Genomic DNA, 16,111 nt, shown 5'->3' on the forward strand with positions numbered 1-16,111 from the left:
CACAAGAGGACAGTATTAAACTGAAAAAGAATGAAGCATATCTATTTGTATTGACCTGGATAGAAAGCTACAAAATTTTAAGAGAATATAAAACAACTATGAAATAGTCTGTATAATATAATCAGTTTAAAGCAATTAAAGCCATTATATATGCATGCATTTGCATGCTTGAATATGTACAGAAACTTTGACCAGTACTAGTCTTGTTATTTGTGGGAAGTGGGATTGTGAGGAGGGAGGATGGGAATCTTTACCCTTAACTTTACACTCTTATATGTTGTTTCAAAATTTTATGACAAGTGTATATTTTTTCCTAATAAAACCGCATATCAAAATGTAGCTTTAAAAAGAGATAAGTTCCTTAAAGATTAAAAAATGTAAACAAGCAGCTAGTGGTTTTGTAACTAAAATATATTTAATTCTAATGAGGGCTGATTCAAGAACTAGCTCATTCACCCAATTCTAAAAACTGTTCCTTTCCCCACATGCTTACTATGAGTCAGTTATCATGCTAGATGCTGGGGATAAAAAGATGAGATACCGTCCTTGTCCTCCAAGGGCTTATAATCTAGGGGAAGAGACACAGACATATAATAGATTCACCTCAAAGAGTCTGTGAGTACAATGATGGACTATGACCTGGTGTATTCTAGATGCATTACTGAGGGACACGCAGTGCAGCCTGGGGATATTCTGAAGGCTCTCTGGTGGAAGTGATGTCTGAGTTGGATCTTAATGAAAAAATAGGTGTTTGACAGGTGTAGCTACATATTCAACATCTAGTAAGTTGCAGCAGTAGGATACTTGTGAGCTATGGCGTTTTATGAGAAATATTTTCTCTTTCTCTTTCAGGTGAATCACTAAAATATTAGTGATGAATTAAGGCAAAACTGGGATCAATAGTTCAAGCATGTCTTTAGTAGCTTCCTAACTAGATTTTCTGATTCGTTTTCCCACCTTTTTTAGGTCCCTCTACCCACCCTGAAGCATTGTGCTCGCCAGTTGTCCAAGAGGACTTTCAAAGAGATACTTTTGGTCTTCAGGTGAGGGTTTTCATCTTTCTTAGGCTACAGCAATGTTTAAACATTTGTACTTGTAACTATCAACTGGACGATTTGGACTTGGTAGGGTGTAAACACAAAGGAACTTTATTTTTTCTCACCATGTCTACTTCAAACACTTCCTGGTGTTCTGTTTGTCTCCACCTGTGGGTAATATCTTGGGCCAATATGATAGCTTTTCTAATTAATTTTTGTATTCATACATGGTCTCCTTATCCTGATGTTGGAAATTCTAGGGCAGTCTAAAACCAAAATTTTAATTTTTTATCCAAATTAAAACTTATTTCTCAAGACTGGTTCTGACTCAGCCTTCATCTACTTCTTTCATCTGCCCTTTCACTCTTCCTCTTCCATATTACTGCACTGCCTCTGGCTACTCTCGGTTTGAGGTGGGAGAGAAGTAAAGGCAGAAAGGCTTTTCCTTGACTGGTATTGTTGCCTTACGGATTTGACAAAAGTTTGTATGCTGATTTTTCTCTCATGGAGTGTTTTCTTTTTCCAGGGAAGGGGAGCTCCCTAAACTTCAGTTCCCTGATGTGAGCAATGCTTCATTGGCTGGCTACTTATGGCTTCATTCATCCTTGGATTCTCGTGACCCACTCCATATAGACTCACTTTTGAGGTTGCCTTACCTCTCCAAGTAGTACTTTTGGGTGGAATCTCTTTCAAGATGGTCCAAGTTGGTTATCTTCCGGGAGCTCTAACTAGGCCAAATGTGGATATTCTAAATTTGCTCTATTCTTGGTGGGAATTCAATATTCTCCTGTTATAGCCCATTTCTTTCTGCTCTGTTCTCAGAGCCAACTCTTCTACAGCATTTACATTTTATTCAAGGTATGAATCAAGAACAGTACAAGTGTCCCTCAAACTGTAGGGAACAAGGTCAAGTTTTCTGAGTAGTTCTCTTGATGTGATCATTTTTCTTATGGGGACTCCATACTAACAACTCACCAAAGATATTCTTACTCATGGCTTCAATCAAACTTACAGCCTCCCCTTGTACGCTGTGCATGAGGATGATGAGCTAAGAATTGTCAAAGTGGCTTTATAATCTCTTAGTGTATCCAACGTTGATGTGTGGAGTTTCTGCCAAAAATTCAGGACAACAGGCATTTTCTGTGTTATATGTCTTTTTAACATAGTGTTAGACAGCCATGTAAGCAAATAACCATTTGATTCATATCTTTTAGAGCTGTGTGAACTGAGGTTGCACATTGAAAAAGTCGAAAGCTTCCTGGAAGTAAATATTAAGATTTTTAAGAGTTATTTTTACCATGTGTGCGTGACAGTTTCTTCCCATGGAAACACATTTATGAAACTAAAAGTACATCAAAATATAATAAAATTCCTGATGAATTTTGCTTTGCACAGAAGGTCCATGATGGTTATGAATAAAGCCAAGTCAGTTTGGGTTGGAAGAAGATTATTCTTCCACTTCCAGAAAGAGAGTCATTGGGTTTCACAAAACCTGTTCAAGAGATTTGGATAATTCTCACTCTACAAAAGACCTGATGGAGGGCACATTTCGTGTCCCTGTTGTGTAGGCTGTAGATGAGGGGGTTTAAGACTGATGTCCCTACTGAATATATAAGTGTGATGATCTTATGCATAGCAACTGAGTTGCCAGATGTGGGACTCACATACATCACTGTTATGGTTCCATAGAAGAAGTTCCATATCACAACTAAGTGGGAGCCACAGGTAGAGAAGGTCTTTTGCCGCCCAGCTGAAGAAGGAACCTGAAGCACAGCTCTGAGTACCAGGGTATAGGATCCAAGGATGTATAAAATGGTGAGAATGATGATAAGAGAGCTCACAGAATGGAATACATGGCCTATGATGGGTGTAGGGGCACAGGACAATGCCATCAGTGGGTCCACATCACACAGAAAGTGGTCAATGACATTGGGACGACAAAAGGGTAGTTGAGAAATGAAGAAAATAAGAATTGAATGTCCAAGGAATCGAGTGAGCCAGCAAAGAGACACAGAATGGCACAGAGCTGGCCAGTCATGATGGAGGGATAGTGCAGTGGATAGCAGATGGCCAGGTACTGATCATAAGCCATGACACAGAGGAAGAAGCAATCTGTCATGGCCATGGAAAAGAAGAAGTAGAATTGAGTGAAGCAACCAGAGAAGGATATGGTCTTGGTTTTGGAAAGAAAATTGACCAGTATGTTGGGGATTGTGCAGGTCACATACCAGATCTCTAGGAAGGAGAAGTTGGCCAGGAACATGTACATAGGCGTATGGAGTCAGTGGTTCCACCTCACTGCACAAATGATGGCTATATTCCCAGTCAGAGTCAAGACGTAGATGAACAAAATCACTGAGAAAAGAATGATCTGCAATTTCCAGGGACCGGGAAAGCCCAACAAGACAAACTGTGTCACAGTAGAAATCCTTGACTTATTCATGGTCTCCAGACTGTGGAGAGAAGACAGATAGATAATGTCACTTTGCTCCTAAGGCATTTGAACCTTTTCTCAGAACAGGGAGTTTGATTCATGCGGGCAAATGTATTGAATATTCTAAAATAAGACTTGAATAAATCCTATCCTATTCTGAATGAGCCCTTTGGCCCTGATTTTCCTTTTTTTGAGGAAGATTGGCCCTGAGCTAACATCAGTTGCTCGTCTTCCTCCTTTTTTCCTTCTTTCTCCCCAAAGGCCCAGTAGATAGTTACATGTCATAGTTGTGCATCCTTCTAGTTGCTCTATGTGGGATACCGCCTCAGCATGGCTTGATGAGTGGTGTGTAGGTTTGCGCCCAGGATCCAAACTGGAGAACCCCGGGCCACCGAAGCAGGGTGCGTGAACTTTACTGCTATGCCACTGGGCTGTCCCTGATCTTGATTTTTGTAAATGTACAGTTCCAGACTGCTTGAATTTTCTTTGTCAGTGGACAAAATCAGTTAAATTTAATTTTCTTTTGATATAGAGAAACTTCGAAATATAGGCAAAAATGGTTTGTCATATCCAATATTTTTTCAGTGAAAGCTGTTCATATATAGCAATTGGCGCTATTCACTCCAAAATGTGAGAACCCACATGCTATCATCTTAAAATAGATTTGAATCTGACACTGTTTACAGATTTGAATGGTTTGGCTTTGACATTATATCGGATTCTCTCCCTTTCTCTCTCTCTCTCAAGGTATTTCCATTAGGAGAATTTATTTTCTATCATTTTTTTTTTCAGGATACCAGAAGAAAATCAACAAAGATATTCAGATAATAAATTCTTTATATATCTTGCTATTTCCTATTTAAAGGCAATCATATTGCACTATAGCTCATTTACAATTTGGTATTTAATCCTTTGTTTTTAGCCATGAGAAGTCACTATTATTCATTCTCTGATGACTAATTTCACATGGCAATTTATCATGCTGCATATACATTTAAAATATATGTGATTAAAGATGAATATAACATATGAAATGTAGTGGAGAAGGAAATTAAAATCACCAAGCGATTCTCTTCTAAAGCTCATCTTACTGCTGCCACAAGTTTCCCTTAAAATTCACTATTTGGAAGATTTTACTTTAATCTATTTAAGGAATAGCCCCAAATTTTCAAAATAACAGAAAGCAATGGAGTCAAAGATGCTTCAAAAATAATGATTTACCCATATTCCAAAATTTGCCCTTATTCTCTTTAGAACACCATCACCAAAGATCTCTTTTTAAGAATCAAATACGACTCAGAGAAAAGAGCACAATGATAACTTTAACATATTGGAATCTGCAGAAATTTTTAACAAGATACTTTTAACTTTTTTTGATGGACAAGAGGAGAATTTTCCTTAAAAATAATTTTGATAGAAATGGTGTATGTAGAATATTTATAGTACTTACTGAACATAATCGAGTAGAAAAAAAGCCTCTTATATTCAGTTAGGTCATATTAGATAAGACAAATATATTTCTAATGATGCCACTGCTTTTCAGTCTTACTAAATTAGTAATGCATAAAGTGAATTATGAAACTATTCACCAGGAAGCAAACATAACCTTCCTATTGGGCTGGTTATGTTAAAGAAGAGTATAGTTTTCTTGTGTACAAAAAAACAAGAAGACAAGGAAAATAAAAGATGAGGATAAATTCTTTTTAACTTTTCCAACTAGGATGATTATGAAGAGCTAAACTAACCTGCATTGGTGATTATTTCGGTGAGACATCATGAAAAAATCATTCCCCACTATGGGAACTCAGTGCTTTCCAAGCAAGCGACTTCTCTTCTCAAGAAGACAAGAGAGCAGTGATGCAGAGAGCAGCCACTTACCCCCGGAACAGCAGCAACGATGACTAGAAGCCAGATTCACAGACTTTGACTCAAAATCAAAATGCACAAGATTTAGCTCCATGTAGTTAAGCTATAGACTACTCTTTTCGACGTTAAAAGGAAAAAAACCCACAGAAAAACTATTAGCTGTAGGGAAAGCATGGTAAATGAATTTCACAGATAATTTCCAACATAACTGTAAGAAGCAGTTCCTAGTATATTCACTATTGAACTCCATGTGAATCTTAGTCCTCATACAGACCAATTTGATTTTACCCTTAAATTTTTTTTTTAATACCACCTTTTCTGTAGGTGCAGATGGATAATGGAATGGAGAGAGTGGGGAGGGCTAAAAGAGGAGACTTAAAAAAATCTCTATTTTCTTTTGGTTTCAGGCCCAGTGGATAGAGCTAGTTCTGTATTGTTTTGTTCAAAATATCTATAAAAGTCATACCATTCCTGGTGCCACAGATACTTTCTGAGAAGGGAAAGACCTGTGGATGACTTTGGTATCATTTAGTGCACTTATTTTGGAAAGCACAAGTTCCATGGTGATCTAAATACTCTGAGAGTTTTTTTTTTTTGGTTCTTGAGCTGAAAGAGCAATGAATATCCTTTGATAATCTCTTGAGCATACTGAATGAACAAATATATAGGTGAATAGGCCCGCTTGTGGTGTATAATAGCAGCAATGCCCATCAGAGATGTCTCCTATATACCATGAAGCTTTCCTAGGTCATCCTGGGGACAGCTAGCTTGGTTGTAAAGGGGAGGTCACAAAGATTCTCTCCCTCGCTGGCTTTAATGTGGAAGCCCTGTGTGAGAGCTTCCTGCATGACTTATTTCACTCCCCCTGCACCGTAGGATTCTAATGGCCTATTTCTTACAGAGTGTATTGAAACTACGTGCTGGTCTTAATTTATGTGACATTTTAGCCACTGTTGAAAATTCTCAGGTATCTCTTCATGTGATCCTATAAGTTTCCATGCTTTCTCTAGGGATCTTCTGACTTCTTGCCTGGGGGTTTCATTAATATTTCTGATAAGTTGGCCCAATGGGATTATTAAACATAATGTGCTCCATCGACTCTGGGGGAACCCCCTGGTCTCCTTGAGCTTGTGTTTCTCAAACAGAGTATGTGATTTTTGTGCCATGGGATACACAAAGCCCCTTATTAAATGTCTTCCTGAAGGGACAGTTTTACTCAAAGAAGATAATTTTGTATTACAACAAATATGTACATGCTATGGACCAGAAATTATAATTTGTGATATTTTTTAAAATCAAACTTTGAATTTCAAAGAGATATTGTCCCCAAATGTCCCATGTTTTCTAACCACTGTTGCCAAACATGCTTTGGTGGTAGAAATGTTTGAGAAACACTGTGCTAGATTATTTCATCACCTAGCACCAGCAGGCTTGTCCTCCTGGCACACCTAATTTCATTCCCAGTATGGCCATAACTAAAGTGGTGTACTCTCATTTTAAGTAGATTATCCTCTCAGCTGATGGCTTTCCTGTTTCAGCATGGGGTTTGGGCACAAAGTGGAATTTGTTCTTGGTATAATTTTCTCTGAATACTTTTCTGACTGAGACTTTGCCCTGTTGCCTTCTGAGAGGCATAAAATATGTTTATGGCATTGTTATTCCATATTACAAGTGGTATGGGGGCTGTCACAATTGATTTGGGGAGGAAGTACTACGAGTAAAGAAGCTCAATTAGGAGAAAGTGTATTTAAGGTAAAATAAGAAGATTGGTCGTTGTGAAGTGCAGGGCTTAGACAGTGGATCAGTAGGAAAGAAGGCTGAATGGAGCAGTCTATTGAGTGAGGCCTTTGAATGGCAGGAAGAAGAGTTTGTACTTTAAGTGATAGAAGTATGAAACATACTCCGTTTTTGGTGTGAAAGTCTCAAACAATGGAAAATATTCACTACTAGGCGTGTTTTTTGGTGGCCTCTTGTTCCATTGTCTTTCAGAATATTTATTTTCTGAATTTAGAAGATTGCGCCCTCCCTTGAAAGGCTCCAGGTAGTATGTGTTTGATTCCTTCCACCAGTTAAGATTAAACCAGCAAAGATACATCACGGAAAAAGAACATATACATAATAACACCATATAATTATTCAGTGAGGTCATGCATGTTTTAAAATGTTTTATTGAGCATTTATCATCGATGAACTGAACTTTGCTAAGAAACTGTGAAAAATGTCTTTCCCTCACTTAAGTGTGAGCCACAACATGACTTACTGAAGCCATTCTCTATTGTTGTTATAAATAACTAAAGTCAGAAGTGACAAATTCTTCTTCTCTTTCAAAGATGTCTCAGTTTTGATTAATTCTTAATCCCAGGACTTTCTTTAGGGCATCTTTCATGTCTTTGTTTTGGAGACTATAGACAACAGGATTTAAGAGTGGAGTCACCGCTGAGTATACCAACGTGACAGTCTTCTGCATTTGTGCTGGATTCCCTGATGTTGGGCTCACATGCATCACCATAAGGGTTCCATAGAATAGAGACACCACCATGAGGTGGGACCTGCATGTGGAGAAAGCTTTAGTTTGACCAGTACCAGAAAGAACACAAAGCACAGCTCTGAGTACCAGAGTGTAAGATCCCAAGATGGAAAGGAAGGGCCCAAAGATAATCACTGAGTTGAAAGTGTAACAGATAAGCTCAGTGGAAGGAGCAGGGATGCAGGCTAGTGCAAACAATGGGCCTGGGTCACACACAAAGTGGTCAATGATGTTGGATCCACAGAAGGGAAGTTGGGAGATACGAATAATGGGGATTGGATAGTAGAGAAATCCAGTCACCGAGCAAACACAGACCATGATCACACAGAACTTCCCAGTCATGATGGAGGGGTAATGTAGTGGGCGACAGATGGCCAGGTACCGATCATAAGCCATAACTGATAAGAAGAAACCCTCTGTTGTACCCAGGGAAAAAAAGAAATAGAATTGGAGGAAGCATCCAGTGAAGGAGATGGTCTTGGTGTCAGAGAGGATGTTGACCAGCATGTTTGGGACAGTGGAGGAAACATACCAGATCTCTAGGAAGGCAAAGTTTCCCAAGAAGATGTACGTGGGTGTGTGAAGCTGCCTGTCCCATTTCACTGCACAGACAATAGCCCCATTCCCCAGTAGGGTCAGGAGACAGACCACCAGGATTAATGAGAAGAAGAAGTTCTGCATCTTCCTTTGACCAGGGAAACCGAGGAGGACAAACTCAGTCACAAAATGCATTGTTGTGTTCTGGGATTGTGAAGCTGTTAGAGAAACAGAAGTAACCAAGGAGTGAATAATAATGAATATTTGTAGGTTTGGTAACAAATTGCTTGAAAACGTACGAAGTATTTTTACACACATTATCTCATTTGGTCTTCCTAATGACCCTTTGATTTGTAGGGAGGTGTGCTTTATTCTTCTCTTTTACAGATAGGGAAACTGAAGTTCAGAGAGATTTAAGGGGTTTACTTGAATGTGCAGTGTCGTTAACTCCTAGATACACTAGCCCATTTGGAGATTGGTTTGGAACAAACCCCACTTCATTTCATATGAATATAATTTCGAATATTCGAATATAATTTCTCTTGCAGGCCACCATTTTCCCTGGCTCATTTCCCCCTAAGCTGCACTTGGGGGTGCTTTACATCATGACTGGGCTCTTGAGGTACTTACACCCAGGTATTTCAATTTCTTTAGTATATAAAATCATGTGCTTTCATTTTTGCTAGGAATTAAGCCATAAATGCCATAACTTGTCCATTCATCATCTTGCTTTCACTTAAATTAAATAATGAATAGAGGGGTCACCTTAGGACAGGCTGAGACCAGAAAGATCTTTCTCATATTGGCTGAATTAGGAGTTGAGAGTTGAGACAGGACTATAAACTTGGATATTTTGCTAACAACCTTCCTAAAACTATTGGTCCAGGCTTATTTCTATGTCCTCAAGTTTCCTGGGTAAAGTTCAAGATCTTTGGCTCGGTAAGCCACTATCAGTATTTTAAATTTAGCAATTTATTGACTACAAACATAGAATACTTGACCATATTATTTCTTAACGTCACTGTTAAGATACTCACAAAATTGCATCTTTCTGCCATTGTACAGTCTTCAGAGCAAAAGTGGCCTGCTTCTCCATATTTGATTAGACCTGGAGCTAACTCAGAGGATAAATGTTTTATTGCCAAGGTAACTTTGGATATTTGTATTAATTAACAGTATTTTTACAATGAAGAAAATATTCTTTCTAATAAACATGATTTTTATGAAAATCTAAATTTTATCTAAGTGATTTAGTTCAATGGACTGTAATTATGATGACTATCTGTATAAAAATTTCTAGGACAGTTGTAATTTCAAATATACTTCCCATAACTATACCTGTATTTGCCAGACCACATGCTGTCTTTTTGGCTGGAAAATATAGTTACTGGGCTTGCAATAAAAAAAAGTTGAATGCTGAATGTAAATTGTAGCACATTATCCATTTAGACAGTTAACAAATGTTTATTCACCGTTTATTATACTCCTAGCAGTGTGTTAAGTTCTGGGGTACAATGGTAAACATGAAAAATAAAATTTCTTCTCTTTTGGAACTTCTTGTTTATAAAAGCAGTCAGGACTGCCACCTACATCTATACAGTAATTTCTCTATGTGCCAGGGGCTTCCTCGAACTATATGTTTCAAAGCATGCCCACATATATGCTGTGGGCCTGAAAACAGATATTTATTTCAGTTAGAAATAACTTAGATAAATCTATGTAGTGAGGATAGTAGCATGATAGCAAACTTTATTTGATAGAAATGAGATATTTTGGGGTTTTCAAGACAGTAGGCAGAGACATGAGACATGAATTGACTTAGTCTACCCCCAGACCAGGAAGTTATGGCACCAAGAAGAGAAATATAATTCCAATTCATGTTTTTTTACCTGGATCCAGACCTCATAAGTCTTAACTCCCACTTGGTCACTTGACTTCATAATGTTCATCATCTTTGGACATTTATGCTGCAGTGAAATTTTAGTTATCTGTGGAATACAGGATCAGAGCAAGATGGATAAATGAACTTCACAGGTAACTTGAAATCTTACTGCATACCTTTCTACCGCCTCCACCTCCAAAGTACATCTATTCTTAGCTCAAATGGTGAACTTAAATCCACCTTTTTCATCTTTCTATTCACCTCAAGTGATACAATAAATGGAGAGAAGAGGAGGAATGAGGACCCTGGGCAATCCATTCTGTGTGAACTGATAAGGAAGTCAGATCCTTCTCCATAACACCAACCACTTGCTTGGAATTTAAGCCACTTGCCCAGGGAAGAGCACTTTTAAAATTATAAGTACAGGGATCCTTCTTCCTTTAAATATTGGTATTTTTAAGGTTAACCTGTAGATGAATCCAAAGGACAAGAGAGTCCACTGGCCTGCTTCTGTCTCAGTTGCCACTTGCCACTTGTCACTTGCCGACAACTCTGAAAAAATAACAGCCTACTTTAATAGTCTTGCTGAAGGATATATGTCAATCAAAACTTAGATATTAGAAACAAAGTGTCACAAGACTCAGGCTATATTCTAACTGAAGGAAATTTAATGCCCCCCCAAAATATCCAAGACATTTGAGCACTATTTTCCCTAAGTGAGTTGTATAGTGGGAGCTCTGTGATACCACAATGATCCCTTATTGTGACTGTATCACCCCAAGCACTCCTTAGAGTGTGTTGGGAGAAGAGAACTGCAGAGCCTAACATGTTGTTCCTACAAAGAACAAGGGGCTCGGAATTAACAGATTTACGGAAGAAGCAGTATGCTCTTCTTATCTGACAGTGGGTGTGCAGGAGCAGTGGTGCACTGATGTAGGCAGACTTTCCTTACATACCTGATGGTGTTTCTTGCTCCAAGAGGAAGATGTGAAAGAAATTCTAGGCACAAGGCTGTCCTTGTCACACAATCTAAAAGCTCATTCATAGATGGAGAGCAGTGTTGGTGGCTCCAGAGACTTGCTTCTTTCAGTATTCTGAACCAAGTGAAATGTATTTTTCATGTCAGTGATTATTAATGTTTACAAGTCTCTCCTGAATAGGATCCGCAGTTCCCCAGTGTGCTTGCTGGGAGGCACCTAGTTCCCTGTGCATGTATCTCTGTGTTTGCACTTAATCCCACCTATATTAGTTTATATTTCCTCCAGTGGTCTGACTAGTGGACATAGAGGTCGGGATAAATATCCAAGAGAGGCCAGGGAAAGTTTCCTGTTTGTGGAGATGTCCTTCCTCTAAGGAACTGATCTGCCTGGGGAGGGGGGAGGTGGGCGGAGAGGAGCGAGAGGGATAATGGGAGAGAAGAGAAAGAGAAAGAACGTGTGTGCGTGCGTGCATGTGTGTTTGATCTTTTCTCCAAAGTAGACCTGGTTTATTCTTGGTGCCAAACTTGTAAGCACTTAAATTAAAAAAAATTGTTGCTGCCTGGCCTGGGGCGTAACGGTTAAATTCATGTGTTCTCCTTTGGCGATATGGGGTTCGCCGGTTGGATCCTGGGCACGGACCTACTCACTGCTCATCAAGCCATGCTGAGACAGCATCCTACATAGAAGAGCTACAACTCTACAACTATGATACACAACTGTGCTCTGGGGCTTTGGGGAGAAAAAAGAGAAAAAAAAGAGGAAGATTGGCAACAGATGTTAGCACAGGTCCAATCTTCCTCAAAAAAAAAAAATCATTGTCTATACGTAGTTTACTTAATTTTGTTATATTCAACATAAGGTAAAGAATCTCCTTTTCCAATTTAAGGTATAGCTTGAACATATTTGTTTGAAAAAATTTAGTCTTCTGTAAAAGCAGATTTGTAATGTTGTTGACTTACATGATGCAATATTAGTGACGATGAAAGTTTAGCACTATAAATGGCTCACAGGTGGGAAGTATGAAGTTTTTCATTGTTATCAGGGGAAGGAGAACAAACAAGGTGTGGCAGAGAACCTGAGGGGGAGATGAATTCAATCATAGCAAGAGCTCAAGTAGAGAACATTATTGAGGTTAGCAGTGAGGCTGTGTAAGGACAGAGCAGGTTCTCAAAAATGTACTCCCTGGACCAGCAGTGTTAACATCACTTGAGAAATTGTTAAAATGCAAGTTCTCAGGCCCCACCCTGACCTAGAGTATCAGAGACTCTGAGTGTTGGGGCCCAGCCATCTGTTTTAACAGACTTCCCTCATGTTTCTGTTGCATGCTGAAATTTGAGAACCAGTATGTAGATGCTAGAGCATTAAAGTCTTGGTTAAGGATGCGTATGTTTGAAACAGTTTCTAAGTTTGGAGGTGATTTCAGTAGGGTTAGGAAGTAGTTGAGGATGGTTTGGAGAGAGGGTTAAGCATGATATTTGTAGGGAAAATTGGCACTCGAGGCTGAGTTGTAGGTGATGTATCTGGAAAAGTGGGATTGGATTTAAGCATCTGGGAGGGCTTGGCCTGGTATAGCCAAGGAAATGGTGGAGAAGATTATTCAGGCATCATATGAAAGGGAGTGACCAGCTATAAAAAGAGGGCACTGGGTGGTGGCAGAGTTGAACCTAAAGAGAAGGAGTTGGACTATTAGGTAGAAAACTAGGATACAGAAAATCTAGGTCCTAGCCTGAGTATTTTCACTTATTATCCATAAGAGTTTTGTGAGCTCATTCCTTTAAATATTAGCTACATACACATGTTTCTTCTTCCATAGGGCTGATAGGAGAATGAAATGAGGTTATAGATATGAAAATATTCTATAACTGTCTATATAATCATAATATGATTAAATGTGGTTCAAGAGCCTCAGGAGTGGATTCCTAACTTTCCATTATCTCTTAAGATTGCCATGAAAACATCATTCTAGAATTAGAACTTCTTTTATTAGGGTCTTATAGGACTTTCTATTCCTTTTGGACAAGTCAGCTCCCTGGCTTATCCCCTCCCCAAATATATATCCTCAAGGACAGATTACAAAGATACAAATTCCTTTAAAAAGAAACAAAATTTTTAATTTGACAACCAGAAATAGGAGTTTTAAAATGCCCGTGGCTCTCACTAGTCTACTGTCAACAAAACAACCATGGGGATGACCGTTTTATAGTAAAAATGGGATCATGTTACTCCTCTGCTCAAAACTTTCCAAAGGCTTCCCATCTCATGCAGAATTAAATGTCCTTACTATGGCTTACAAGATCCTACACAATTTGGCCCTCTGTTCGTTCTCTTTCACTTCATCTCCCACACTCTTCCCCTTAATCTCTCTACTCCAGCAAACCAACCTTGCTATTCTTTGAACACAATCCTGCCTTAGCATCTTATAGAGAACTTTCTTTCTTTTGCCTGGAATGCTCTTCCCTCAGCCATCTACATGGCTCATTCCCTCATCTCCTTCAAGCTTTTGCTTAAAAGATGCCTTCTTAGTGTGGCCTTTCCTGATCATCCTATTTAAAATTTCTGCCCTTTCTCCCACACTTCCTTTCCTCTTTCCCCTTTCTCCATAGTCTTGTCATTCTCTGACATGGTGTATATTTTATTTATTTTTCTATTGTCTGTCCCCCACTAGAAAATATATAGCATATCTCTAGTACCTAAAAGAGTGCCTAGAACATAGTAAATGCTCAGTAAATCTTTGTTGAAAGAATTACTACTATTTTATCTGATGTTAAAACATTTATCACTTATATAAGCATAAAATTTTCAGTCTATCCCTAATCTGGAAGATTCTCAAACATGAAGAGCCAAGGGGATAAGAAAGTTGTTCTGTTACTAAGTCCTTTAGGTATGTATCCATTAGGCATTTAAATTAGATTCTCTATTTACTTTAAAAAATATTGGGCTGTCTTAAGAAATTCCTTGAGTACACCAGTGATGATTCACCTGGGATAACTGCTCTTGTTCTGCACTCCACCCCCATCCCCAATAATGAAAACTAAAACAGTATGAAAGAGCACGGATATAATGCCCTCATATCACTATTTACTGGAGTTATCCATGTTGAAAATATTGTTGTTACATTTGGAATTTAATATAATCAGCTGTGGTTTAGCTCTGCCCCGGTTAGTTGAAGAATAAAACATTGAGGGACCCCACTGAAAAATATCGTCTTTAAAGTGTCCATTGGAGAATTAGTCGCAGTTAATCAAGTTTTTCTTAATTAATCTTTTATGTCTGGACAGTGGTTTGTTTGATCTCATGTAGATTCATTTATGCTCGTTTTATCCTCAGGACTTTCTTCAGGGCAGCCTTCATTTCCTTGTTTCGTAAGCTGTAAATCAGAGGGTTTAAGAAGGGAGTCACCACGGAGTAGAACAGAGTCATAATCTTCTGCATTTCCGCTGGGTTATCAGCTGTGGGGCTCCCATACATTGCCAAAAGGGCCCCAAAGAATAAGCACACCACCGTCAGATGTGATCCGCAGGTGGAAAAGACCTTCTGCCGGCCAGCTGCTGAAGGGACTTTAAACACAGCTGTCAGTAAAAGGGAATAGGAGCTAAGGATGTACAGAAGAGTGAGGATGATAATGAGGAAGTTAAGGACATAGAAGACGATCTCAGTGACAGGAGCTGGGGCACAGGACAGAGCCATCAGTGGGTCCACGTCACACACAAAGTGATCGATCGTGTTGGGCCCACAGAAAGGCAATTGAGAGAGCTGCACAGTAGAGACAGAGTAACTAAGGAACCCAAACACCCAGCAAAGAGACATCAAGATATAGCAGAATCGTTGGGTCATGACTGTCGGGTAGTGCAACGGGTGGCAGATAGCAAGGTACCGATCATATGCCATGATGCAGAGGAAATATACCTCAGTTGTGGCAAGGGAAGTGAAAAAATAAAACTGGAGGAAACAGCCAACAAAAGAGACGGATTTTGTCTCTGAGAGGAAATTGGCTAGCATACTGGGCACAGTGGAGGTAATGTACCAGATTTCAAGGAAAGCAAAGTTCCCTAGGAGAATATACATCGGGGTATGGAGCCGTTGGTCCAACCTCACAGCATAGACAATGATCCCATTTCCCATCATGGTAAATATGTAGATCCCAAAGAACAGGGCAAAGAGGAAACTTTGCAACTCTTGACAACCAGGGAAGCCTAGGAGGACAAACTCAGTCACAGTGCTTGTCGCTGAGTTGTTCATGAATCCCACAGCTGCAGAGAAGACAGAAAATATCATTATACGAGCTGTTTCGTTTCCTGAAAAACATGTAGGAAACCTGTGCAAGGTACATGTGGTGGCTATTTGGCAATTAGTTTGGAATCACCCATCCTTTTACTCCTGGCTCTTTTTTAAAAGCCACCAATCAAAAATCCTGGTGTCTCAAATTTTGATAAACTTGGGTTCACAACAATGGAATATGTACATTTTTTGGATTTTCCTTATCAATGCATTAGGTTAAAGAAAACCTCTCTTTCCTTTGAAATTTTGGAAACTCAGAAACACTAACCTCTATGAAAGGCAGCAAACTGGTTATCAATTTGTATTTCTTTTTTCCACCCATAGTTTATTATATCTATTAGAACAGCTTTTAGTCTGAATTAATTTTTCAGTCAACAATTGAATGGAATAACTATTTTTTTGACATCTCTCTCCAAATAGAAAGTACTTTACATACTTCTCAGGTCCCCTAGAGCTGTGTGTGTCCTTTATGCACTCTGAGTTATTTTGTTAACATCAGAATAATTTTCTCTCATAACATATTGATGAATTATAAGTCCCAGCATAGAAACCAAGGGTAGAGGTCATAGT

The 16,111-nt window shown here is 38.9% G+C and overlaps 3 protein-coding genes across 4 annotated transcripts; all 3 read right to left on the reverse strand.

The window, feature by feature from the left end:
• Positions 1 to 2,533: 2,533 nt before the first annotated feature.
• Positions 2,534 to 3,486, reverse strand: LOC131405337 (olfactory receptor 11H7-like). The gene is given in 2 exon segments (XM_058540396.1): positions 2,534 to 3,051; positions 3,054 to 3,486. Coding segments are annotated over 2 exon segments (945 nt in total). The 5' UTR covers positions 3,481 to 3,486.
• Positions 3,487 to 7,672: 4,186 nt separating this feature from the next.
• Positions 7,673 to 10,341, reverse strand: LOC131405338 (olfactory receptor 11H6-like). 2 transcript variants are annotated; one of them, XM_058540397.1, is made up of 2 exons: positions 10,318 to 10,341; positions 7,673 to 8,605 (listed from the first exon to the last, which is right to left on the reverse strand). In XM_058540397.1, the coding sequence occupies exons 1-2, from the start codon at positions 10,339 to 10,341 to the stop codon at positions 7,673 to 7,675; spliced, it is 957 nt and encodes a 318-aa protein (XP_058396380.1). The 2 variants fall into 2 exon arrangements, with proteins under 2 accessions (XP_058396380.1, XP_058396381.1); XM_058540398.1 differs by lacking the exon at positions 10,318 to 10,341 and having other exon boundaries at positions 7,673 to 8,659.
• A 4,228-nt stretch (positions 10,342 to 14,569) lies between these two features.
• LOC131405524 (olfactory receptor 11H4-like) lies at positions 14,570 to 15,613 on the reverse strand. Its single transcript, XM_058540505.1, has one exon. It carries the CDS (start codon positions 15,536 to 15,538, stop codon positions 14,570 to 14,572), a length of 969 nt encoding a protein of 322 aa, XP_058396488.1. The 5' UTR covers positions 15,539 to 15,613.
• Between the last annotated feature and the right edge of the window lie 498 nt (positions 15,614 to 16,111).

Source organism: Diceros bicornis, chromosome 5 (assembly GCF_020826845.1).
Source record: "Diceros bicornis minor isolate mBicDic1 chromosome 5, mDicBic1.mat.cur, whole genome shotgun sequence".
In the NCBI taxonomy this organism is placed as follows: domain Eukaryota; kingdom Metazoa; phylum Chordata; class Mammalia; order Perissodactyla; family Rhinocerotidae; genus Diceros; species Diceros bicornis.

Bases quoted from the DNA above. Each gene is read 5' to 3' on its own strand.
- LOC131405338 (XM_058540397.1), bottom strand. From the start codon at position 10,341: ATGAAGTCAAGTGACCAAGTGGGA. The intron at 8,606-10,317 runs GTTAAGACTTAT...TCACAATCCCAG, and splicing joins AGTCAAGTGACCAAGTGGGA to AACACAACAATGCATTTTGT.
- LOC131405524 (XM_058540505.1), bottom strand. From the start codon at position 15,538: ATGATATTTTCTGTCTTCTCTGCAGCTGTGGGATTCATGAACAACTCA.